The sequence below is a fragment of the Aptenodytes patagonicus genome, chromosome 5 (genome assembly GCF_965638725.1).
Source record: "Aptenodytes patagonicus chromosome 5, bAptPat1.pri.cur, whole genome shotgun sequence".
Classification (NCBI taxonomy): domain Eukaryota; kingdom Metazoa; phylum Chordata; class Aves; order Sphenisciformes; family Spheniscidae; genus Aptenodytes; species Aptenodytes patagonicus.
Window position 1 is genome coordinate 23,051,526 of NC_134953.1, and position 25,929 is coordinate 23,077,454.

General features: G+C 42.8%; 1 protein-coding gene across 22 annotated transcripts in view; it reads left to right on the forward strand.

Annotated features, from left to right (window-relative positions):
* The window catches only part of TCF7L2 (transcription factor 7 like 2), a 181,099-nt gene extending 179,390 nt beyond the window's left edge, over positions 1-1,709 (forward strand). For 7 of the 22 annotated variants that reach the window (XM_076339023.1, XM_076339024.1, XM_076339032.1 and 4 more), the window contains one exon: positions 371-1,708. In XM_076339023.1, coding sequence (XP_076195138.1) covers positions 371-800 — 430 coding nt within the window. In that variant the 3' untranslated portion in view covers positions 801-1,708. Of the gene's footprint in view, positions 1-370 lie in introns of all 22 variants that reach the window. The other 15 variants (XM_076339041.1, XM_076339044.1, XM_076339042.1 and 12 more) reach the window with 5 other exon arrangements.
* Positions 1,710-25,929: the final 24,220 nt, after the last annotated feature.

Genomic DNA, 25,929 nt, shown 5'->3' on the forward strand with positions numbered 1-25,929 from the left:
ATTTTATAAGGATTAATTTTATTTCTTTTTTTCCCGGAGGAAAGTCGAGTTTGTAGATTAGCACAGTGGGCTCCAAAAATGTCTTATCTGATTTCCTGATTATTAAAATAACTAAGGAAAGGAGGCAGCCTGAAGATGAGGGGGACGAAGAGACAATTGGTGAATCCTTTCCAAATCTGTTAGCTGAGGGGAGGTTCCCGAGTGGGCTCGGTGCCGAGGACACCCCGCCAGACCCCCAGGATGGCGCGAGGGGCCGGTGTGCCGCCCGTGCAGAGCCCAGAGTAGCTAACTGACAGCTCTTTGCTTTAGATAACTGTCTCCATCAGCGTCTCTGCCCTTTATTCACAGATAACTCTCTCCCTGTTTCTAGGAGAAAAAAAAAGTGCGTTCGCTACATACAAGGTGAAGGCAGCTGCGTCAGCCCACCCTCTTCAGATGGAAGCTTACTAGACTCTCCTCCGTCCTCCCCCGCCATACTCGCCTCCCCCTCCAGAGACTCGAAACCACAGACTGAACAAACGCAACCCCTCTCGCTCTCATTGAAGCCCGACCCGCTGGCGCACCTGGTCATGATGCCGCCGCCATCCTCGCTCGTCCTCGCCGAGAGCGCTGCGAGCAAGCCCGGCGCCCTGCCTGCCGCCAGCTGCCCCAACGGGGCCCTGGACCACCCGCCGGCCGCCCTCCCGCCGGCCGCCGCCGCATCCCTAGCACAGCCCTCGACGTCCTCCTTGCATTCCCACAGCTCACTGGCAGGGACACAGCCCCAGCCGCTCTCCCTCGTAACCAAGTCCTTAGAATAGCTTTAGCCTCGTTAGCCCTTTTGGTTTCCTTTGGGGGGATTGAATTCTGTTGGGATTTGTTTTGTTTTGTTTTGTTTTTTCCTTTTTTTTTTTTTTTCCCCCTTCTCCCTCTCCTTGTCGTCCGCTGTTCGTCGTCGTTTCTCGGTTTCGTTTTTAATTCGTGCCACGTGGCTACATTAGTTGATGTTTTATCGAGTTCATTGGTCAATATTTGACCCATTCTTATTTCAATTTCTCCTTTTTAAATATGTAGATGAGAAAAGCCTCATGATTCTGCCAAAATTTTTATCAACAGCTGTTTAAAGTCTTTGTAGCGTTTAAAAAATATATATATATACATAATTGTTATGTAGTTCCAATAGCTTAGTTTTAAAGACTGATTTTAAAAATTAAAAAAAAAAAAAAGAAGCAATTTTGAAGCAGCCCTTGCCGGAGGCATTGGTTCTTTATTATTTGTATTAAATACGAGCTTGCGAACCAATCATTTTACATCTGGTTTTTAAACCTTTAAGGGCACAACGAATGCAGTGCCGCTACTACTTCTTTTTTTTTTCTTCCTTGTGTGAAACAACCTTATTGTGATGTTACTTGTTATTGTTTAAATGTACAGAAACAAAGGGTTAAAAAAAATGTGTTAATATACCTTGTTCCATGGTGTTGTTCTTTTTGGGGGAGGGAACGCTACTCAACAATTAAAAGTATCACAACGCTATTGGACCAGTAGTATTTATTGCTTTAGAAATTGCTTGTTGTATCTGTATGTTGTCCCTTTTTAAATGTTTTTTTCTTCTTCTTTTCTTGAAACATTGTATAAAGGTTTTTTTTTTTCCCCTTAGTGTAAGCATCTTATATATAACAACTCATTTGTACAAGGTTTTTAAGTTTATATATAAATGTGTATATATATATTTTTTCCGGGATTGTTGTTTTTGATTTCCTTTCGTGATTTTTTTTTTTTTTTTTTTTTTTTTGCTATATGAAACACAGTTGCCACCAAATGGACATTTGCAGATGCATTTTTTTCAAGGATCACTAGTGTAAAAAAAAAAAAAAAAAATTGCTTTAAAAGCCATTACACACACAAAGACTTGAAAATTTAGCAAGGGAATTTTTAGCAATGCTGTTTTAAAAATAGCAAGGTCCAAGTGTCTCCCGTTCAGAACTGCAGCTGAATCCCCTGCGACATTAGGACTGTAGGCTGTGTGCAAAATTTTTATGTGCCAAAATTCTCAGTGACTTTTAACTTTCTCCCAACAACTTTATTTTTTTTTTTTTAATGCTGTAATTTTTTTGTTCATCATGTTTTGCTGTGATGTTACATAGGTAGATATGTATGTAGTTTTAATGTCACCTATAACAGACGTGTTTGGTAGCAGATTGTCCGGAAAGCATTTAAAATGAAGAGGTATAAACCCTTAAGGGCCAAATTCTGTATATTAGATTATTCATAAAAGGAAAATCAGACTGCCACTTTTATGTACACTTACTACATACAGGTAGGTAGCAAACTTAAAAAAAAAAAAACTAGGCATGTTGATGTTGCAAAAAACGCTGTATAAAGCTGAAAAATTGTTCATCTGTTCATTCAGTGCCATTGTAGTTGACATGAAGCGATTGTAAAACTGTCTCAGATTTTTCTCTGGTTTATTAAGATGCTAACTATAACATTTTTTGTGAATACTTTGAATGTTTCCTAACAGTTGTGATGTTACTGTTCCGTTTTATGCTCTTATTCCGATTTTCATTTTTAATGGTTTGGAAGCCATTTTTTGTAATGAATAAATGTTCATGCTGTACAGTATCTGTAGCATGCAGTTCTGGATTAATAAAAGCAACTTAGTATGTGCAGAGAATGACTTGTCAACTCATTTATGCGTTGACTGCATTTTACTCTGGCCAAAAAGATTTGTAGCCTGAGTGGAAAACTTCCTTGAAAAAAATTTTGTGAAAATGGTGGCAGCTTGCAGCCAGCTCTAGTTGTAAGAAATCCTCTGTTTCCTGTGGGTTCCCATGCTGCCGCCTGCTAAATTCCTTTTGCACTAGCCCTCTCCCCACTCAGCAAGCTTTTGTTGCAATAGTTGAAAATCCTTTTTTTTTTTTCTAAAGCAAATGGCACGTGATTTGGCAAAAGACAAATAGCACGTGAGCTAAAGTAATGTTGTCCCTCTGTGTGAAGTGATCCTGACTGGGGGACGGGAGACCAGGGCTGATGATACCTTTAATTTTAAAACATTTTTGTTCAACCTGGTCATCCCACAACACAGGGCTGATGCACTGTAAAGGTCACACAGGAGAGCTTAGGTACCCCTAATTAGACAGAGTCCTTGTGCTGTCCTTAGGGTTTATCTCCTAGATAGATACGAGGCCATTTTTGCATTTTTTTTTTTTTTTTAATGCAATGAGCCCTTGCAGCACAGCCTGCTCTCAGCGCTGAGCATCCAGCATCCACCTGATGCAGCAATGCCTGCAGATGCTGCAGGGTGAGAGTGAACTTACATGCAAGAATTTTTATTAAATGGTTCATTTGTTTGGGTTTTTTAAACTAAGTAGGGATTTAAGCTTTGTAATTTCCAGGAATCTCTCAGAAGTGGATGCCACCATAGCCCCAGTCATCTTGGAAAATCTCAGCCATAGTAATTTCTACAATGGCACTCGAGGGCAATCAAACGCAAAGGTCTTGGAGCAGGCTTGTTCCCTGCCATCGTGCCAGTGTATTGCTCAGATAATGCACTTCTCTTCAGTCGGTCTTGATGGACTCCACAGGAAGGGTAAGTATTCTTCCTCATATGGGGAAACAGGTGAAGTGATTTTCTGCAGAGACCTGGGAACGGGGCCATTTCGGGAAGCTCAGCCCTGGTGCTGAGACTGTGCTGTCCCTCGCTGGGAGGTCCAATAAAACCAAAACCGGCTGCAAAGCGGTTGTCTGTTGGCTGCAGAAGGAATTTGCTTTGTAGAGGGGCTGGGAGCTACTGGGTGAAGTACTAAGTAATGTTTAAACAGAATATATAGTACTTTAAATTGCTACCACTTTTTTTAAATGACTAGTTTACAAGCCAGAAGCCTTTTTTTTGTTTCAAACTTTAATAAAGGGAGTGTTGCTTCATATTTCCTATTAGAAGGATTAAGTCACGGTGAATTTTTTACCAGGCTCCATTTATCTCCCTTGATCCAAGGCCTGATGCTGTTTCTGTTGTGGTCTAACACAACACTCCCCTTGACTTGAGTGGAATATGTCCCCTCATCACCCGCAACAGGCGTGAGGGCAGGCAGGTGGGATGGGACTCTGCGACGGGGAAGAAGATGTTGCTGCGAAGCCGTTGCGGAAGATGCCAAATCTTGCTGTTGTTGGTAGCCAGCAAATTGAACATGATGCTCAAATTACTCTCCTGCTATTTAAGGTTTCTAGGGAATTTTTTTTTTCTTTCTCCTAAACGTTTTGACTCCTGCTAGGGAATGGCCATCCATCAGCCAGACACATGTGCTGCATCTCTGCTGGGGATAACTGCTCTCTTCTAATGTAAAACATAGTGCTCCAGGGAGATCTTTGAATGCCATGATTCAAAGGAGACACCATCAAGGTATGATTCATATATTCAGCAAAATAGTGTGTTCTTTGCTCGTTGCTTTATTAGCAATCCTTTGGAAAGCAGAGTCCAAAAACACTGTTCCTGGACAAATTGGTTTTCCTTCTGTGTGTGCGGTGAGAAACGCACGTGTTTGAAAGATAGGTTGAACAGAGCTCGCGAGTGGTGCATAACTCGTGCTGGAAACTCATCTGCTGTGGAAAAATATTACATGTTCCTGGGAAAGCAACCACTTAGGTTTCCCGTAGGTTGTGCATTGGCTGTGTCTTTTGATGGGCTTATGCCTTCAGATTTGCCTCCAAATTCCCCTTGCTCAGAGGGCCTGAGCTGGGTCAAGGCTCCTGGGAGAAAATTACTATTATTTATATATACTCCCTTTGTCCCCAGGAGTAACAGCCAAGAACCCCATTGGACCAGGTGCACTGGAAACATGGTGGAAAGACAGCCCTTCCCATACGCTGTAGGTGTAAAATAGGGTGAGCAACTGGCTACAGGGGTGTGACCTGATCACCCTGTTCACCCCCAGATCCACGCAAGTGAGGGCAACCTCCAGAGCAGCGCGGTGACAAATTGGCACGCTCTGTCTGTGTACGGGGCTGCCACGGGACAGCATGGGGCCCTACGTACAGTAGGTAATTCACCGTAGCTATTGCTTCCATCTGTTTTCATGGGATAAGGCAAGGAGGCAAGTCAATGCGTTGCATGTTCGGGAGACATTTATTTTCCATTAGTTTTGTAAATCTCATTTTTCACTTAGTGTATGGAATTTTAAAAAGTTTAAGCAATTGCTGACTCAATAAAGCAGTGCCACATGGTTTTAAGCTTTGCTTAAAAGAAAAAAAGGAAGGGAAAGGCAGGCAAAAAGAGCAATCTTCAGACTCCTGTTCATTTCATCAGACAATAAAAAGATGTAAAGAGAATTCACAGTAAAATAGTTGCATGGGCCATTGCAACAATCATGAAAGCAAACAATAATAATAATAATGATAATAATAATAATTAAAAAAATGAACGTGTGTGACAGTGCTGCCCAGCTATGTCTGGCATACACATAGGAATGCTTTACCACCTAAGACTCTGGGTAAAGATTTTGGATGCTGTTTTGGGAGAGATGCTCCAGCTGAAGATTAAATTCAGTACAGGACCAGTACTGAGCTTCAGTGGTCTTTGTTGGACAAGAAGGCTAAAGCTCTTGGAGCCTTAAAACTACGAATATGCAAATGTGCTCAGAGATTGTAGCAATTGCTATATTATAAAAAAAGGGTAGACAGGTACTTTAGCATTCATTTTAAGATGTTCTTGGAAAACATCTTGAGACTTTTAAGGCAGATCAGCTACAACTGAATGCATCCCAATGGCCCATCATTGTCAATAATGTCACCAGCCCATTTTAAGGACTCCCTGAGGAGAGGAGTCTGCCAGCCCCTGAACTGACTTCCTTCAGGGATCAATCAAAAATATTCACTAATGACTTGCATCGATGTTCTAGGAGTTGCTCTTTTTCTGAAGTTGGAAATGCATTTAATTTGGGGGGGGGGGTGTTAGCCTGGACCTCTAAGGCAGCAGAGATCACGAAGTCATGCTGTCTGTCCATCTGTTTGACCATCTTCTGGTAATTCTTGAATCCTCTGGCATTTTGAACCAGATTTGACAGCGGCAGTCAAACTCTTGGAGATTATAAAGTCCCTCTGAGTTCCAGGGAATCTCTGCCGGCACTGAGAAGAGAGGCTTTCCAGATCCGCTGCTGAAGAAAAGGCAGGGAGAGCTCAGCTGTTATCCATTCTCTCTGGCAGCGTCCAGATGGCCAATTATCACACGTCTACTTCTGGACCAGCATCTGCACTCTCCTGCCCAGCTGGCAGGCCAAGAAGATTACGTAGGAGACATGGAGAGCGTTGGGGTGTTGGAGGGAACAAGGGACATGGGAGAGAGTTAAAGGTATAGGGAAAACTGGAAATACTGCAGCTGCAATATGTAATATTATGTAAGATTGCAGCGGGGAAGCGAGGGGAGGGGAAGGACGATGGGGAGACAGGAGGCACATCTGCAGGACACCAGGCCTCGCTGATGTTGCTGCTCACAGAGCAAAGCTGCTCTGGAAGACTAGACGCCATGGTGTTACCAGCTCCTTGTCTCCTTCCTTCCAGTTACTTGCTTGCACCAGCTTACCAAGGAGAAGCACAGCCCCATTTGGGAGGTACCTGCTGGCAGGGGCTCTGGCCAGGCAGGCTGCGATACCCTGGCCTGGCCCCTCACCAGAAAGGTCTGCAGGCTGGGAAAGGCTCGGGGTGTTTCCACAGTCCTGTAGCATGGTGAGGAATGGAGTTGGGTGTGCGCAGGAAGAAGGTTTTGTTGGGTTTTTTTTTTTAAAAAAAAGAGAAAAAAGATTGTAATCTTATTTGCAAACAAGCCCATTTGTAGTAGCTGGTTCCCAGGCGTTAGCAAACACCCTGGTTTTAATCGTCCTCAGAAAACGTCTCTGTGCTCCCTTATTTTGTGTTCTCTTTTGAATATGCTGCTGGGGTATTTTTGGATCTAACTATATCTTTTTAATCTGTTCCCCCCACCCCTTCTGAGCCCCCACTGCCTCCCTGCCTGCTCCTCCTTCAAACTTATATAATGGCACATTATACAAAATAACTAAGCAGGTGGTATTTTTAAAGACAGTGAGTGAGCATTTTTTTGGCCTAAATTTGGAACGAAACAGATGGATTTTAAGACTCTGCTTTTTTCTATGAATAGTAACCGTTGTTCTCCACTGCCTTAAACACCAGTTTCAAGACCACCTCCAGCAACCAATCAGCACTCCGTTATTTAATTATAACAAAATTCTTAGCTCTGTCTGCTGCTGCATGGGCAAGTGGGGGGCACTGGATCAACTTCTGGAGCCAGGCAGACTTGCCAACAATAATTTTCCTTTTCCCAGAGGGCCGAGGGGGCCTGGAGCGGGTTCCAAGTTCCTCCTAAACTGGCTGTTCAGTTTGGGCTCCCTGACAGAGTGCTTGAAAAGGGTTATAGAAAGGCAGATAAATGCACTTCTTGTTGCAAGCTTCCCTGACAAGCCAGGCCTCCAGAACAGTGATCTCATTCCTGCCTCATTATTAGTGGTGCCAGATTTTTTCCATTAACAGGTAATTGAGTCGAAACTAAAATAAGCAAAGTTTGTTTTATCCAATGCATTTTCTTGCTTGCTTGTGAAATAAAAACACTTTAGAGAGGAGTTTGCTTTTAATGTTCATGGAAATGTATTTACATCTTAGAGATTCCTCTCTGCTCTAGTGTAATTAACCTGACTGGTCTTTTTGTTATTGTTGTTTTGATTTTTAAAGAAAAGAGATTGGCGAGGCTTAATTCTTTTTTTTTAATGGTTTGAATTCCCTGGGACCAGCAGGGTTGAAATTGCCCGTTCTGTGCACAGCCACGCACGTTATCCCGCTCCTCTGTGTGTGTGTATGTTCATGTTGCGCGATTGATTTCACCCATGGCCCCAGAGGGGAAGCAGGAACAGGAGCCCAACGGGACGATACTGCGCACCACTTCCAGGCTCACAACGAGCTCTCCCTTCCAGAGGGGCCACGGGGACACTGCTGGGACCAGCCAGCGTCTTCTCTCCTGATCAAGGAGGAAAACAAAGTGTCTGCCTGTGAAATGCTCATGGTCTTGCTGAAGATCATTCTTTGTTTCTAATCCATGCGGTTATGAGGGCAGAAGGGACAAGTGTAAAATCTGGGCTACACATGCTTCTGTTGAGATTATGTTGCTTGTAGAGGAGGAGAGAAACTTTCTACCTGTCTGGGTGTGTCCACGCACAGGGGTTGCCATGCTGTCTGTTCTGAGCCAAGGCAGTGCCAGCACCAAGAAAACCTGAGCAATTCCTCAACCAGCAGCTTCAGGCTTCCCTGTGCAGCCAGCGGGCCACCTCCTCCCCATCCTTGGCTGCAGGAGAGCCGACCCTGCCCTGGGTGAAAGGCAAAGGCCTCAAGAACAACATGTGAAATGCTGCAAGCCCTTGGGGACAAGCACGTCCTGCAGAGAAATTGCTACTAGTGTGGATGTCTTCCCATTTTTTGAGGCATCTCCCTGATGCCTCCTAATCCTCTGGTGTTGGGCTGCCTTGGGGGACTCTGGGCCACCCTACACATCAAGCAGTGAATTCCCTCTGAAATTCGTGGGACCGATGCCCAGAAGCGGCTGTTTTCTGACCTAGCTTGGGCATCTGAGACAGTTGCTTGTGGAGTCAGCTCTGACCTTACCACTAGGCAAAGCAGGCGCCTCTTGTTTGCACCCCACCACACGTGTCCTGAAGTAAGCAAAACCCGCAGAGACTTTGCATCATTTCAGCTACTAGTTTAACAGGAAACAGTTAACGATGCTGAAGAACAGACAAGTTTCATGGTTGTGGATTTGCTCTTTTGCTTCTGTTTCGGGCTATTCATGGAGGTAGGTGCCTGCCTACTTTACCCTTGTGAAAGAGGCCATGTCCACCAGTGACACTAGGACTTGACCGCTTTGCCCACAAAGTGACATCCTTGTATCAACCACGGTTCTGTGTGACCTCTTCGCCAGCCCTTTGCAAAGGAGCAAAGGGATAGGAGCATTGCAGAAGGGCCGGTAGCCCTGGATGGAGGCGGGGGGGAGGTTGAGCAAGGAGGGTGCTGAGAGCGGGCGGTGGGACAGGGACCACGGCGTGCCCCACTGCAGCTGAGACGCCGCGGCAGGGCAGGGGAAGCGGGTGGCTGCAGAAGTGTTGAGAGTGGCAGCGGTGCCTGCCTGCTGACTGCTGCCTCAGCCTCACATCCCCTGGGCTCTGAGAGGCCAATTACCAATTCACAGAGCCTGTTTCAGCACAAACAGGACCTTCAAAGAGTTTGGAGCCTTTCTGGTTTTGTTTTCTTTTTTTTTTTTAATGCCCTCCTAAAAAAATAAAAGCAGAAAGACCCACACTTTAAGGTCAAGTACATAATTGTTTCTAATAGGAATTTCAAACATTGTCTCTTCCTGGCTGGGTCAATTACCCTGACTACCCAATGACAGACTCGAGACACAATAACCCCCATCTGCACTTGAACACATCCTCTCTAAAGTAGAATTTAAAGGGGTTTTTTTTATTTTGTTTTGTTTAATCACACAACTTTTGGGGGTTTTCTGATTGGAGAATTTAGCTTTCATCTCGTGGAGGTCTGATGCTGAGAATTCTCTGGCAGTGAAGCTGTAGGAGAAATCAGGTGGGTGACATGGGAGCCGTGGTCCTGTGATAGCCCTTGTCTGGGCTGAGGTGGAGGGTCCGTGTGGGGAAGATGTACTGTGTACAAAGGAGCATACCAGAAAATGCCTGTTAAAGGCTGAAACAAACCAAGATGCCCAAATTACATTCCTAGCAGTCTGGGATATGCATTAACCAAGTCCCTCAGTTTACCTGGCTCTAAAATGGCTGTAAAAAAGATGCAGTCATGAGGTGCGCTGGCTTGCACAGCTCTTATTCTCTGTAATAAGCATGTTCAGGACCTGCACAGCAAAATCAGGGTTGCCACAATGGCAGGAGATGAAATTCCTTCTCCAGTCACCCATTCCAACATATTTGCTTCTCACTGGATTTTCTGGGGTACTCCTTGTTGTACCAACAATGTGGTTTAGTTCCCTGTTTATTGCATGAATTTTGTTAAAGCAGCCAAGTGGCTTGCTTTTATGAACTTCTCCTCTGCATCATGAGGGATGACAAAGAACTTGGATTAGTGAAAAACCATTAAACAAAATAACTTCACTTCCAATTGTTTCATTTTAAGAGATGAACTTTTTCTTTCCCCCACCCTCTTTAAATTTTTAAGTGAATTTAAATTAACAGACATCACTCAGGTGTAGGCAATACACAGATAGGAAAGATTGGCCATCTGCAAAGCTGTTCACTCATTAAAGCCTCTGTTTAGTTAGAGACCACCCGCAGTGTGGACAACAACAGTACAGACCCCTCTGAGCTCTGTCCTTTCTTCAGGCTACTCCGACCTGGATGAATGAGCTGAGGGATGAGACAGACACTCTTGCCTCCTTCTTCCTTCAGATCCTTTTTTTCCATTCACACTTTACACAGTGTTCATCACCGTTGCATCTCAGCACCTCAGGTTCCTTCCAAGAGCCGACAGGTTTACCGGTCGTCCTGCATTTCACAGGGATGTCATAGTGGCGTCAGCTCCACCTCACATGTTCATAACCTGACCCTAAGGACCATTTTTTGGCTTGAGTTTCACATTTGCAGAATATTTGATAGGTTTTTCAACAAAAGCATCTATTAGCAGTGAATATCATGGTGAGACAAACTGCTTCAAGTCAGCTCAGACCAGCAACTAGATCTGGCCTAGTAGAGCAGACCTAGTAATGTGGAAGAGGACACGAGGACTGGTTGTACAACGTTGATGACTCTAATATCCTCATAGGTTCAGTCAAGACCTTTTACCTGGGTATTAGCATCTTTGAACTTTGTACTGACTTGCGTCTTTTCTCTTTTCTGGGATGAAATGTCCAAGATTTCCAATGGCAACTCATGGCCTTGGGTGCCCCATTTGATGAAGGAAGCGGGTTCACAGCAAGAACCGGATTCCTTTCATTCCAGGGGGAAAGGAATCTATGTAAAATGTCTCAACTTAAACTCTAAAACTGAAGTCAAAACAATCAGTAGCTACTACTTAAAAATCTACAGTGATCTTATTTTAATTTAATCCGTGAGATACATTTAGCACACCTTTGGTACTGCATAAAATAATAATTTTCATGTTAGAGAGGCAAAAGGAACAGGAGTGTAAGTAATTCTATATGTTAGTTGCATTTAAATATGCTCAAGTTTCACTGTTTCATATAAGCCCTTTGGATTTGGTCCAACCTAAAAATCATATTTACCCAAATGTAAATATTTTGTTGGGTTTTTTTTTCCCCTGAATATACCTGTCTTTTTTAGTGGTGATGTTGTTCTGGTTAGTTTTCTTTACCCTAACAGAGGTGACTCCACAGCACATTTCTTTTGACAAAAACACACAAAACCAACACGGATCAGTTAACACAGATGACATCTTTAAACTTGAATACATTTTTTCACTATAAACGCCACCAGTCAACTTTCGTGTAGGTAGGTTTCCATTGTTAGTTGTCAAAGTCTTCTTGAGTGGATTTCCCACTGTGTCACTTTTGTGTGAGTCAAATCAAGATTATAGGTAACAGAGAAGAAAAAGAAAAAGAAGAGAAGGTTAGACCCTCATTTTAGAGTTTAAGAAAAATCTGCCAGCAGGTTGCAGTTCGAGTTGGTAATATACATGAAAGGGGGAGTCCAAGCCGTGTCACAGGTATCACTATATTAGGCTTTCAGGAAAAAGCATACAAAACACATATTGTAGTGGTCACACACAGAGACATAAATTTAGGAACAAGATCTGCCTTAGCTTGAACATGGTCAGCTCTGATAATAAGGAACAATGGACCGAAGCTATTATGAAATGAAACCCAGGTGCCTGAATGGAGGGAGCTTTTAGTTGAGTTCTCCTGGAATAAAAAAACTCTAACTTTTTTCACAGATATATGTTGTCCTAATTTTTCCCCGTTCCCACTTTAGAAGACAGCTGATTTTATTTGGGATTTGATTAATGAACACGATTAAGGTATTCTATGCTGAAATTTTCTAGAGTAACATTTAAATGAATTTTTTTTTGTTTCATCTTTTGTGTCTTAAATCATTTCAGTTTTGTTGGGATTTTGGGTGTGCAAGGAAAACACACTAAGGTATCCTCTGTGTCATATCCACGAGGTAGCAGCCAGGATGGATTTCAGATACTTTGTAATAGTTTGGGTAGTTTCTAGTCTTACATGAGTGGTGTAAAAATATCTCTAGAAGTGTAATATTTGTTAATTCACTTAGTGAGATTGTCAGAAACAACCTCAAGGAGGAAAAGACAGTGAATACCTAAACCTGGGCAAAAGCTTGATTTATGGCAAAAATCACTTGTTTGACTCTTTGTCCTGACCTGTATGGGATGACAACAGACTGCTGAGACGTGTCTAAGAAAGCTGGAGGACTGGGAGAGCAGAAACCTTCAGTGGAATTTGAAGAGTCCCACAAGGACATAAGAAGGACGGAGGCAACGTGCAGGTTGTCAGAGGTATCTGATGATGTCAGACCTCCAGCAGTGGAATTTGCAGGTAAGTTTGATTTTTCTCTCAAAAGGAGTATGGGTACATTCTAGGTTTGAGAGATATGTGCATAGGTCTTCAGTCATACTGAAGACCTTTTCTCTTTGCTAAGGAGATTGTCTCACATGCCATCCAATTTTATTATTGCTAGGAGTAAACCAGCTTAATATGAGAAATTTATCTTTTACTTTTGTCTTAACCACAGGCCACTAGCTTCCAATGGAAACCACTGCATCTGGTCCTCCTGAGGTAAGCGTGGTGAGTCCGTACCATGTAGCGCTGCACCTCCAGAGTTTTGTCTAAGGGCCTGAACGTTATGGGAACCTCCCTCAGGGATTCAGTAGTATGGAGTAATGTTCTCTTGACTTGAAGGAGCAATAAGAATATCTGCGGAACAAACAAGGCTGAGCTAGCCTTGTATTCAGGTCAAACAGGGTTTCTCTCCCCTGCAGAATCAATGGCAATTACCAGATTTGCATCAAAGGTTTAGTCAGCAAAAGGTTAATAATATTAGACATGAATATTTTGGCCTATTGTGCAAAACATACAAATATTGAAGGGTGTTTGCACTGAGGCTTTTGGCTGGACCTCTATAAAGATACAAGCAAGAAGCCAAACATATGTTCTGGTGTTCTAGGCTTTGATTCTTAATCGTGTTCTGTGCTTGCATTCAGAGGTTTGCTTTGGGACCATCTCCAGCGTGAGAAAATATGACAGAGAAATCAAACACAGCGGTTATGCATAACGGTGCAGCGTTCATATCTGAAGGGGAGCTTTTGTAAGCACTAACGTTATTCTTCTTTTGACAGTAGTCGCACATTTTCACTCGGTTTATCTTAACTGGGAATAACCCCTAAGACAGGATGTCTCCGGGCACTTCAGAGAAGTGCTTTTTGAAGGCAAAGGAAATAATGTTACAGGGCTGTGCCTCACATCTCTTCGACTGTTAACAATCCTATAAATACCACTGCTGAGTGCAGTATGTGTCCATGGCTGGTCTCAAGCGTAGCTGCAGCGCCTGGCTCGTAGCACGGGAATGTTCTCTTGATCTAGGAGAATGTTCCCCAGCTTTACTAATACTTGGCTCCCTGACACAGACTAAACCAGCTCTGACAGGCCATATAAGAAGGCACTGGCTGGGCATGTAAACTAGGCAATATGTCACGGTATGGGAAAAATCAGGTACCAGCTGTCACAAAGAGTGAATTCTGAAAGATTCCCAGGAACAGAAAAAGATGGAAATTAGGGGTTTGGGATGGCTTGGGGTTTGCTTTAACCTGACATTATGCTCTTCCATGGCTATGAAACTTTTCAGGAACGGCTTTCATCACTCTTTTACCCATTCTGTTTACCAGGAAAGAGGGCTTACTTGTAAGCTGAACTTTCCTTTTCCTTCCCTCTTTCTATCCGGAAAGGTTACTCTTCCTTAATTTTTAAGTTTCTTTTTAACAGTTTAAAATACTCTAATGGAAAAAGTCAATCAATATATGGAGAGAAGTGTAAAAATTAGCCAAAAAAACCATTGGCTAATTCTAAAATGCATTTCATCTCTTTTGTAACTTTTTGCACTTTGGTAATTCAGTAATTACAAGGGAATGTACTTCACTAGTTAGATCTAATATCTGCTATATCTGCAAAGGAAAAGCCATGAAGTCAGTGGAAATATTTCAGTAACCTGAGGTCAAGATGTAGTTTCTTGAAAAAACAGAAACTCAGTTTCTTTTCTTCCAATCAGTCTTGTCATCTCTTCTTCCTCACATGTGCAACTTCATTTTCCAATGCACATTTCTGTCCTATGACTGCTGAGGCACGTGGCAGGTGTGAAAAATCTGATCTATCAGCTGTTGAAGCCAATGGATTTTGATCACAGCTCACTTTGCATTGGGCTCTAAATGGTTCTTTCTGCAGAAAATGTCACAAAATATTGGTCAGGAACTTGTAAGAGGAAAATGGAACTGAATTTAGAAAACACCCCACAGCAGCAGAGAATGTTGAGAGCAAAAGAGCAGCGACAGGAAGAATATCGTCCGCTGCTGGCCAAACTGCAAGATAATTAAACCAGAAATAGCATGGGGCAAGAAAGAGGCCAATTATTTCCATCGGAAGGATGTCATCTAGCAGTTCAAGACAAAAAGGAAGCACTGTATAAAGTGGAGATGAGCATGGCAGCCTGCCAATCTATCACAATCTTCTTTTATTTGAGATGCTTATTAGTATCTTATATTTCAAATTAAATATTTATAATTCTGTTAATAGCATGCGAGAATCGGGCCTATTCCAGAGATTAGTCTGTACAAGAAGTTGTCCACTGATGTAAATTAGATCAGTGAAGCTTGGGATATTCATGCTTGCAGTCTTGTCATCATTTGTATTTTGGGGCTACAGGCTGGGGTGGCAGCTAAGCTACCTCTAGGCACATTACTCTCCTCACCATGAATGTGTGTACCTCTTACTTTCCTGCAAAGTGTTTCGCCTGCATCAACTGTTTTGCGCTTCAACAAGTCTTTTAAGTGATTCTGTGTTGTAACTTTCATGGTTGGCAGGCCAGTGTCGTTATTCCCATTCTCCCACATGGAGACTCCTGCAGCTTTTAAAGGAGTTGCCCAAGGACATGCAGAGAAGCAGTGCCAGCTTTATGAATATACAGCCCCACCATTCTTATTAGATTCCATGAAAGATGAGAATAGGCGCTTTGATGCTTTCAGTGAGTGCTGAAGTCTTTACCGGTGTTGTGAAAGGTCATTAGAGAAGAGCTGGGGGACCAAATTCAACACCTACTCATGGGAATGGTCCTTGGGATGTAGAACTAGTCCAGGAGAAAATGTGAAAGCAGAAGTGATTTATATTGAAATGAGGGTTATGAAGACAGCAATGACCACTGAAACATACATAACAATAACTCAGAACAACCTCTCTCTGGCACACTCTGCTGTGCCATCTTTTTAAACCTGGAGGAGGCGACTGGGAAGAGAGATTTAGAGCAGATCTGTGGGACTGATATGAGTGAACGAATCTGACTTCTATCTAGGTGTTTCTGGGTTCTCATCAGCCCCTTTCAAGGCGTAAGGGAAACCATCTTGGTCCTCTGTGATCTGCTCCCTGGGATACAGGTAGCAGGACAAAGCAGTCATTTTCTTTTTCTCCCATGGTAAGTGGTCTCTGCCCTTTTGATATTAAATATATGGGGTCTTTCCAGAAAGGTAGTGCGAAATGTCAAAGAGATAATGTATTTAAACATTCATCTGGTTTGCAACCATTTTATACCCACCACACAAAGACATAGAAGGCTTCTCACTCATTTCTCTGCACTCATCATGCTGCCATTGTGGGACCAGAAGATAATGAGATGAATAGGAAGCATTTCCACAGCATGAGCAATGTAGGAACATCATTATTAATGTTCGTACAAAATATCCCATCTCTACATGATGTCTACATATCTGAGATACAGCCCTCTGCCAGATATAAAGAACCATGACCATCCAACAGTGATCTGTTACTTAATGGAAAGTCTGCTCAAATTTCAGTTTAAATTGCATTTATTATTTATGTCTCAAGTACAGAGTATGTATACTGAGTATGTCTTCCCCTTATAGTGCTAGAGGATTAGTAGTTTCCATGTAAACAGGCAGATATTGGCCCAGAAGGATGTCAAATGTGTCCATATTCAATATTTAAAAATTGTAAAAATCCTTTGAAATCAGTGCAAAAATTATAATCAAGTAACTTTTTCTATATATACTGAGGTCCACATTTTCATGCGACTGGGGCCAGGTACCTGCAGCTTAGCTCCCAATCACTAGTCCTTTTCCCTCTGGCTCCAGGTGGGTTAAGTGAAAACTCCTCCTGGTGAGTGTGCCAGCCTGAGGGCAGAATCTGTAAGGATGGGGTTCAAAAGGATGTACAGGGGTAGAGACAGACAGTTCTATGTGTGGTGTTGGAGGTGATGCACACAAGGATGGTTGCAGTGGCGTTACCTGCAGGTAAACGTTACACTGAATAATATTTTGATTTTGGTCATCCTTTTCTCTTTGTAGCTTGCCCTCCAGCAGGGATGGTTTTCAAATATAATCTTGAGGTGACATTTTTAGTAGTTAATTTCTGACATTTGTTATCTGTGACTCATTCACAAGCAGCCCATTGCACGCGCTCAGTGCTCAGCAACCTGTGTGTGATGCCTCTTGACCTTGCTTGGGTGGGTTGCATGCCACCAGGCAGGAATGGGTGTCCATAGCACTGCAGACCTCACCGGCACAGTGAATCCAGATATTTGACAAATTCATTGCCAAGATTTCTGGACCTATCTGACAAACTTTGTGTTTCAGGGGTTTTTTTCTAAAGCCTTGGAACAATGCAGTTTATCTTCTCACACTAACTCATTCATATTCATATTTGCTATAGTAGACATTTTGAATGCTTTACTTAAAGCTGCACCCAGAAGTTCACAGTGGAACAGATGGTAGAAAGAGCTAGGAATTTTCTTGATATTTTATGGGTTGGACAACAACCACAACCTGATCCAACAAATTTTCTTGTTCTCAAACATTTTACTGTCAATACACTCCTCAGGAATGTACTCAGAGTTGTTTGGGGACATGGAAAAATATTTACCTCAGCCTTCCACAATTTATTACTTATTGTTTGAAAAAGTTGCCTCCTTTCTGTGCCAGCATTTATCATCTTGGGAAACATACTGGAATATAGCAGCGATATTAAACAATAATATGCTCTTTGCTGGGATAAAAAAATATTGCTGGGCCACTGCAGAGGAAGCCAAAAACCACATGTGAAATGGTTCCTTCGGAAGGGCAAAAAGTCTCAAAGTTTGTTAGCAAATAATTTAGCTAGTGGTGCAGACATCAAATGGCTTCGGCAGCACTTGCGAAGCTGTTCTGAATATGCATTTTCCCTGGAGTGCTGGGGCACAAAGCCACTGTAATGAAGGTTAGAACCATAATAATAAGAATCCCTCACCGGTAAAAAATAATAATATAATAAAATAAATAAAAAAAACTTGCAGAAGAATTAGGGGAAGAAAGGACAGACTGTGCAAGTCTTTCAGCAATTCATATTAATTTAACTTCTGTTTGCATGGCCCTGAATTAGGGGCTGCCTTAGCTCCTGGGTGGGGGTGGCAGCTCAAGTTTCCTTTTTCCTTCTTCACCCTGGCTGGAGAGGGAGAGGCTGCCATCCCTCTCCTTCAGTTGTTAAGCTGCTTTCTTAGCTGAGCATTTCTGCCCCCCCCCCCCCCAACTGGTTTAATACTTTCTCTTGTGCAGCCCCTTATGTTTGGTGGAGATTTCCCATACAAAACTGCACAGCTACTAATGCAGCATTCTTTAAATAGTTCCCTAAAATCCCCCCCTTGCTGAGCTGCCTATGAAATACTTGATAAGAGCTACACAGTCCTGTGTGTGTAGTAAAATTAATGTCCTCAAAGACTTCCTCACCGTCTAGTTGTGCCTGCCTACTACCTCTTGTTGTAGGATACCCCATAAGTTTAGGGGAGGAGAGACCATCTTTACTGTAGTGCCTCAATGCAGCCTGCTACAGAGAGCCCCTGAAGCTTCCTCCGTAACTCATAAATCAGATGAATGCAATACAACAGCTAATCTAAGATGTATCTTGAATCACCCCTCTCTTCTGAGTTGACTTCAGCTTGCTCAGCTGGGCACCAAGAGCTCTGTGCTCCTCAGCAGCTGAACCTGACAACTCCCAAATGGGGCATCTCCAGCAGGACCCTCTGCGGGTCCCTCTTTGCTGCCCTAGGAGCACGCGGGTGTGCGGCGACCAGTGCTGGGACAGCTGAAGGGACCTCAGCATGGAGGGGGCTGCAGTTTTCCTGGGAGGTGGTGGGGTGCAATTGCACCGTTTCAGCTGATTTCTCTGTGAGTTGTGCACCCGTTTTGGCACAATGCATGGTATGTTATTTAACCTTCTAAAGAGTCGCTCGTCCTGTGGGTGCCCTTGCATGCACTGAAGAAAAAATACAAACTTTACTTCCCTTTTGATGTACGCAAAGGGGAAAAGAGGGGGGAAAGGATCAGCGCTGTGCTTGGAGGGAGAAGAAACAGCATTAGAATGGATGGGTAAGCTGAAAGGGACAGAGCAATTCTCAAAAAATATTAATAACTACTAATAACGGCACATCTGAATACCGAGTTTAGTTCTGAAGGATCCAAAGAGCCCTGCGTGCGCTGGAATTGTCCTGGCCCACCTCTGAAGTGCTCCCACCTGAAGGGCAGGGTGCCCCAGTTTCTTGAAAGTGCGCTCTGGACTCGACACAAGGTGTGAAACAAATCTTTGAACCCTGGGTGCTTTGCCCAACGCCTGTTCCTTTATTAGAAGCCCAGAAGCCAGCATGGAATAAGCAGGGTAGCAGTACAGCGCGGCACATTTTTATAGCAAGGCCAAATCTTTATTATGCTTCTTGGCCCAGTTTAGTGGAGAACACTGCTGGGCCTGATTTCAGTTTTGATATCATACACTGAGGCTGCAGACCCTTAAGAGTACAAGCTGGAGAAAAGAACATAGAAAATGTTAGGAATGAGAAAAGGCCATTCAACACATTGATGCTTGTCTCTTGTAATACAGCGTTTCCCCCAGGATAGCATCTAATTGCTTCTTGAACGAGCCCACTGTCTTTGCCTCAACAACCTTGCCCAGTAGGCCATTCCAAACATTTATTATTCTTTGAGTGACAAAGCACTTCCTTATGTCTCCTCTGAATTTGTTTTTTGAACTTCCATTTATGCCCCCGATCCTGTCATCTGTGCAGTATCAAAAGTAGTAACATGCATTGATATCATCCATTCAGCCAAGATTTTTGTATACTTCAGTTAGACCCCCCTTAAATGTCTTTTTATTTTTTTTTTAAGTTGAATAGATTGAGGGTTTTTTTCACCTTTCAGTAACTTCTACAATTTTATCCTGGAACCAAGTCGAGCAAAAATATTTGTTAAAGCCTGACTTACATTAGACCACACTGAATGGATTTATAAAGTCTACTGTAGAAACACATTTCAGTAAGGTTTTTTTCCTCCTCTTTTGGAGACTAAACTATCATTTAGTTTCCCTGATGCTTGTGTCTGGTTAGTTTGACAAAAGTTAACTAGGAAGAGGACAAGAATAAAAAGCTTGATATGAAATTTGGAAAAAGCCGATAATCTCTAAATTTTTCCATTTATACTGTGGGCTTCCACCCCCCCCACCCCCCCGCCCTTTCTCTTTCTCCAAGTAGTGTTTTTTTTGGAAAAGAGAATTGTTTATTGTATGGGATTTTCCATGTGACAATGCTTTGCAGAATCTTCATGAAGAAATGTTAAAATTCATCAGCAATCGCCCCAAAAAGCCACAGAATCACAGCTTCAGCCCTCATCCACCACCACAACTGAGGTGAATAGTTCATTACCTTTTTGGACGAAACTCTACGGCATGTGTTATGCAGGAGGCCAGAACTGATGATCTAATGGTCCCTCCTGGCCCTAAAAAATATCTACAAATAATGATTATAGATTAAATATATATGCCCTGCACAAAGTCAAAACCAGTAGGCTTTGGGTGGGAACAAGAAACTAAGGAAAGGAATTTTGCCTTAGCCCTTTCCCAGAAGCTGGACAAACAGCTACAAGCATTAGCCTGACTGCAGCAGTGGCTGTTTATTCATTGTCTCTCCATTTTTTTCATTATATTAACAATGTGGGGGTTTTTTAGGCCATCTGTAAAACTTTTTGTTTTCTCTGAATTCCTTCCCGATGCATTTCTAGGAATGTGGGATCTGAGCGAGATGGGCGGGTTGTCCCTGTCATGGCTGAGCTGGGAGTATTTCCTCACGGGCTCTTCACGGATGTAAACACACGCTTTCCACAGCATCACTGAGTTTTGGGTCAGGTAAACTAGTATCAGGACTAATTAGCTTAGGCAAAGCACTAGTATAATTTGTAGTTTGGAAATGAGTCTGTTAAGCATCATCTTGTGTATTTTCCGCACAGGGTTGCAGTGTGGGATCCAGACACGCTGCTGGATGCATCGCAGCCGAACAAGTCATTCTCCTTTCCCTTGGTTGGGACTGTAGCTGTCAGTCAGCCCCATGCCAGCGCTGGACTATACTGGATCATCTGGGGGTAATGAGCAAGTCAGCCCCATAGGTCTCAGGAAATTATTTGTGCTATTATAGTACCAGGGAGAGTAAGCTGACGTATGAGATGGTGATTAGCGGGATCACGCTTCAGTTCTTCTCTGAAAAATCTGTGCAATATTTGCTTTGCTCCAGGCCCTGGGAATCTCCCATGATTTGTCAAAAAATAATTGTTGGTGATACAATAAATTTGTTATTCAATTCCCTAAGTGTTCTGGGATGTATGCAATCTGGAAAGCTGATTTGTTTATATTCATATTTTCTCTATATTCCCTTACCCATTCTTTGTCATTATCTTTATTTTTACAGGTTTATTTTTCTCCAGTGTTTTCTAGTTGTTCAAACTTTGTGTTTGTATATTTATTTAAAGGCAGATTTCAAAAAAGTTCAGTCCCTTGCTTTACTGAAGGATTCAACTTCTCGCTAGTACTTCATCTCCCCTGGTATTTTTGCAAATGCTCTTGTTCTCCTTACCCATCTATCTAGCACTAACCTCTTTAGTCTCTTTGCGGCTCATGTCTGTTGCTCACAAACCCCAGAGTCCTGGTTTTAAACCACAGTCCCCTTATATTCAGCACATCTTTGGACATCATCTGCTGCTTGTTCTGCATCTTTTTTTACAGAGGACTTTTGATGTTTCTTGAATTGAGGTATTTTTAGAAGTCTCCAACATTTTTCCGCACAGATAGATTTTCATTTTCTTGTCTGGGATCGCTTCATACCTACCCCACGTAACACTGCTGCTGGGAGCCGAGGGCCTGGAGCCCGGCACCAGTCACTGCCAGGAGAGATGGTGCAGGGGCAGGGTACCAGCCCGGGGCATGGACGAGCCCGGACCAAGCCTTTCTTCTCTCACAGACTTCCCCTGATTTAAACCCATCTGTAACGTGCAGCTACAAAGAGACTTTTAGAAGCAGCCGAGGGTGTCGGACACTGTGCAAAGGGCTTTGCTGTCCAAGGTGCACTGTGGCCCAGCATGAAAGCGTCATGCTTCTGCTCCCCGCAAATGTCTTCCTCACTCCTCGTGTGGTGTGTAAGGCCCCCACCAGGTGAACCTTCAGTGCAAAGGACATCTGCCACGTCCCTTGGGTCAGAGCTGCCCAGAGGGCAGAACATCTCCAGGAGGACCGAGACCATGATAACTGCACATCCTGGCAGAGGAGATGCAAAAAGGGCTGTGAGGCTTTCGTTATCTTTGGCAAGCCTTTGCTTCCATTCTGTCCAGTGTTTCAGATTGTTAGGACTGCTTGTCCTGTCAGACCTACCAAATATAACTAGAGCATTCACTGGATTTAAACATTTTCAAGTGTTTACAACCACATCTCCTCCCCGGGGGGATCTCCGAACTGCGCTGCTTGCTGTATTGTCTTTGGCTGGGTCTTTAGAGTTTCTGAATTTATGCGCTTAAAAATCAATGAGCCTTGGTTAGACAAGAACCCAAACACTGTGACTTCTCATTTGGGTGACTCCACTCCTAGGATTTCACAGAGATTATGAGAGATATAAATAAAACTCTGTTTTGTAGCCTTCAGAGTTTCTATCAAAGTTTTAAGTCAATTTAAATTTAAAGGCCAGATATGCCATGTGAATCACACTTGAAACCATAGGTAGTCTTTATGCGGTAAACCTGAGAAGATATTTAAATATTAAATGAATTGTAACTGAGGTTTCTTTAGCCTCTGCTAGCCAACAAGAGCTAGTGACAAAGAAGCCCATGGTAATGAAAAGCCTGGCTGTATAAATATTATCACTCAGCTCTGGGTTCTTTTGCACCATGTAGATCTCATGCCCTGTAGATCCCAAGGGCAACTGGGTGGCAAACGCAGGCGTGCAGACATGTCCACAGCCAGGCCTGTCCTCCCTGCACTGCGGGCAGCATGAATGCGAGCTTTCTCCTCCTCTGGACTTCAGAGCTCCCCAAAGGCCCATCCAGGCTCTTTGAAAGTGAAATGAGCAGAGTTTGAACATTTGCTTAAAATACAGCCTGGCCATACCTAAAGGAGTGTACTGGGACACCCTCACTTGGTCGTGGGCCACGTGGCCAAAGTCCTCATCACAGGTTCTCTCTCTGCTGCAGTATTTTGTGTCAAGTTGAAGCAAACAGGATTCTTCCTTCTCCTTTGAAAGAGCCATAAAAGAGACGTGGAGAGATGGAAGAAACAACCAGAATAAACCAGGGAGGAAAAAAGACAAGAGAGAGAAAGAAAGAGAATGAGAGGGAGAGGGTGAAAGGGGAGAGAAATAGCTGTCTCTCTCAGCAGTCAAGGGAATAGGTGATGTGCCATCTCCCTTTCAGTACAAAGAGGTTGTGTGGGAAGGGGGAGATGACAGATAATATATCAAAGGAAATGAATTGCAGTATTAAGATCCTGACTTTGCTTTGTCAAATTTGGAGGTGATTCTTTTACCTTCACCTTCACATTCTCTGCAGCTCCTCTAAGTGATGGAAATGCTCTTCAGATCCTCAAGGTATAGTACTACTGGTAAAAGCAACAGCTCTCAGAGAGATGTTTACTTGAAGTAGCAGAAGGCTTCTTAAATCTCTTTCAGACTTCTTCCAACACTGTTACCCATTCTGTGTAGTCTCTGTGTACTTGAGATATACTTTCCTCCCTGACTGACAGTAAAATTAGGGGTCCAAAAATACAGTGGGAATCTCTGAAGTAAAATTTAGTTCAAATTTATAATTTCCAAATTGATGTGATAATCAACACACTTCAAAACAATTGTTTTGATATCAAGAACCAAGGGTAACTCTTATAGCATAAATCAGTGAACATATGGCAAGCATGGCCTTGTGGTAAGCATGCTGGAGGAAGAATTGATCAGTGGTCCACCAAATTAGGTCAGATGTGATCCCAAAACACCACTGAAAGCCCTGGATAAGTTTTTAATGACAGCAGGGGATTCCTGAGCAAACCTTTTGACACTAGCAATTTTCACAGGTAGCTGAGATTTGATAGACATGAAAGATGAAGGTTGCTGACGATCAAAATGTGACCAAAGGATTTGCTGTGATGGAACAGCAAAAGAGGAGTTTGGTGTGGCCAATGGCTCAATAGCAGGCATGAAAATTGCCTGCCCATGTAAAAAGGATACCGAAGAGTGATAGAATGCATGCAAAGAAACAAAAGAAACTCATATTTCAAAATATTGCTACAAAAAACCTCAATGATTTAAAAAAAACCAAAACCAAACAACTCTTCAGGGAAGTGTTTCAGATTTTTGTTCATTGCTCAAAAAGCAAGTGAACTTTTCATTTATTTTTCTGTTTGATCATCTGCTCTTTTCTTTCTCCTCTTCTTTTACCTTCTGCTTTTTCAGTGACGAAGGAAACATAGAGAATGATAGAAGAGAGGAAAAGGAAGAAACCAAGACAAAAAAGCCAAAATGAAAAAAAGCTAAGTATTTCCAGGCACTCTGACCATATTCCATATCCTTTGGAAAGGAAATGACTTCAGAGTGCTTTGTGGGTTTTCCTCCCTCTGGTTTTGAAACCCAGTAGAAACAGGACATGGAGAAACCTTGCGCAAGCTGGTACATCCCGAAGGTGAGATGTCTACAGCGCAGCTGGAGTGGGGCTCACTGCAAGGTGGGAAGGGCTTCAGTTACAACAGCCCTGGGCACGACGTATGCGTAAGACCTGCATAGGTAAGGATTCATACTCAGAAAATTCTTCAATTTTTTGGATAAGATCAGCTGGTCAAGTGAAGATATTATAACTTCTGTCCTACAAGTGAAGTATCTTTAACACTCTTATTCTGTAGTAGGTACAGTATCCTTTGAAGCATCCTCAGACTTTCAGCTCCTACAAATCAATGCTTTGCCCTGGGAAACAAAATAAACATTAAAAAAAACATATAAAAGGATTGTGTCCACTGTGACCTACCCCTGTCTGGGGGTGGAAGTCGGGGACTGGAGGGAAGAGTATTTTTTGTTAACCAGTCTGAAGTGGTTCCCAAACACTGAAACACAGAACAGTGAAGGAAATTTATAACTACATCTCTCTCTTGGCCTTTCCCCAACCCTCAGTACTCATCGTTCGTGGCTTTAAAATGGTAAAACAAAGGGAGAGTTGTAAATGGAAAACAAAATCAAACCAAAACAAACCTCTTAAAAACAAACTCAGATCCCAGAGATCACTTTTGCCCTCCAAATCAGGAAAATTCACACCTCATTGCCATCAATGGGGTTTCCAGACAAGGCATATCCAAATGGGAACAAAGTTATCTGTATGAAAATTCAGCCATCCTCCTTCCTCTGCCTTCCTCCGTTGGCTGCCAGAACTGGCACGCGGAAAGAGACCTCTTTGGCCTCATAACTTTTGAAGTGAAACTTTTTGGGGAATACTGAAAGTCACTCACAGTCCCAGGGGAATGGTGAGCCATTTTTTCCACCCTCCCTTCTTTGTAGTTTACTTTCCCCTGTATACTTTCCTTTTCTTACTGCAGCTTTTCTGATCACAGTATCACAGTGACTTTATCACCATCACCTCCTCACTGTGAACCAGCCCACCCCTTGGAGGCAGAGAGCCATTGTGGAGGTGGTAAGTAATTTGTTTTGTTCAATGGATTTCTTGTTATGCATGCATGCAAAGCCCCTTTTATCTCACATTTAAATTTGTGTTTTCCCTCTTATGATTGGTTTTGTGACATCAAAAAGCTTTCAGCATCTTCAAAAATCAAGAAGAACAAACTCTTAGAAAAATACAGTAAAAATAAAAAGAAATCCTTCCTAATACACCCAGAATTTCAGTGCAGCTTTAGAAACGAACAGAGTCACATGGGATACTGGCTACTAACAACTATGGAAATAAGCCTGATTTTTTGATCTCTAGGCCCAAACATGATTCGTATTTTTTTCCTCAGCCTCAGACAATGTCTTCGGATAGGCCAGGTAAAAGCAAGCCAGAAACAAAACAACATCATAGAGGAATTGCTTTATGCAGATACTTTCAGCTACGCTACACAACTCGCATTGTCTTTGAACCCTGTGTGATGAGAGAATGATTTGAAACTCCAGGGATGACTCCTGGATATGTTTTTACCTCAGCATATTGTAGCGAGACAGAAGTCTTTGGCTTACGAAATGTGTTCAGCAATCTTCGGCATTTGGGGAGGGTTATTATTATTTCTATCGCTCTAGTAACACTTTGGACAACGTTGAGAGCTGAGGTCAAGGAGCAGACATGCTGTACATATGAGGTTATGCAGACTCTCCTTAACCTTTAAGAAAATGG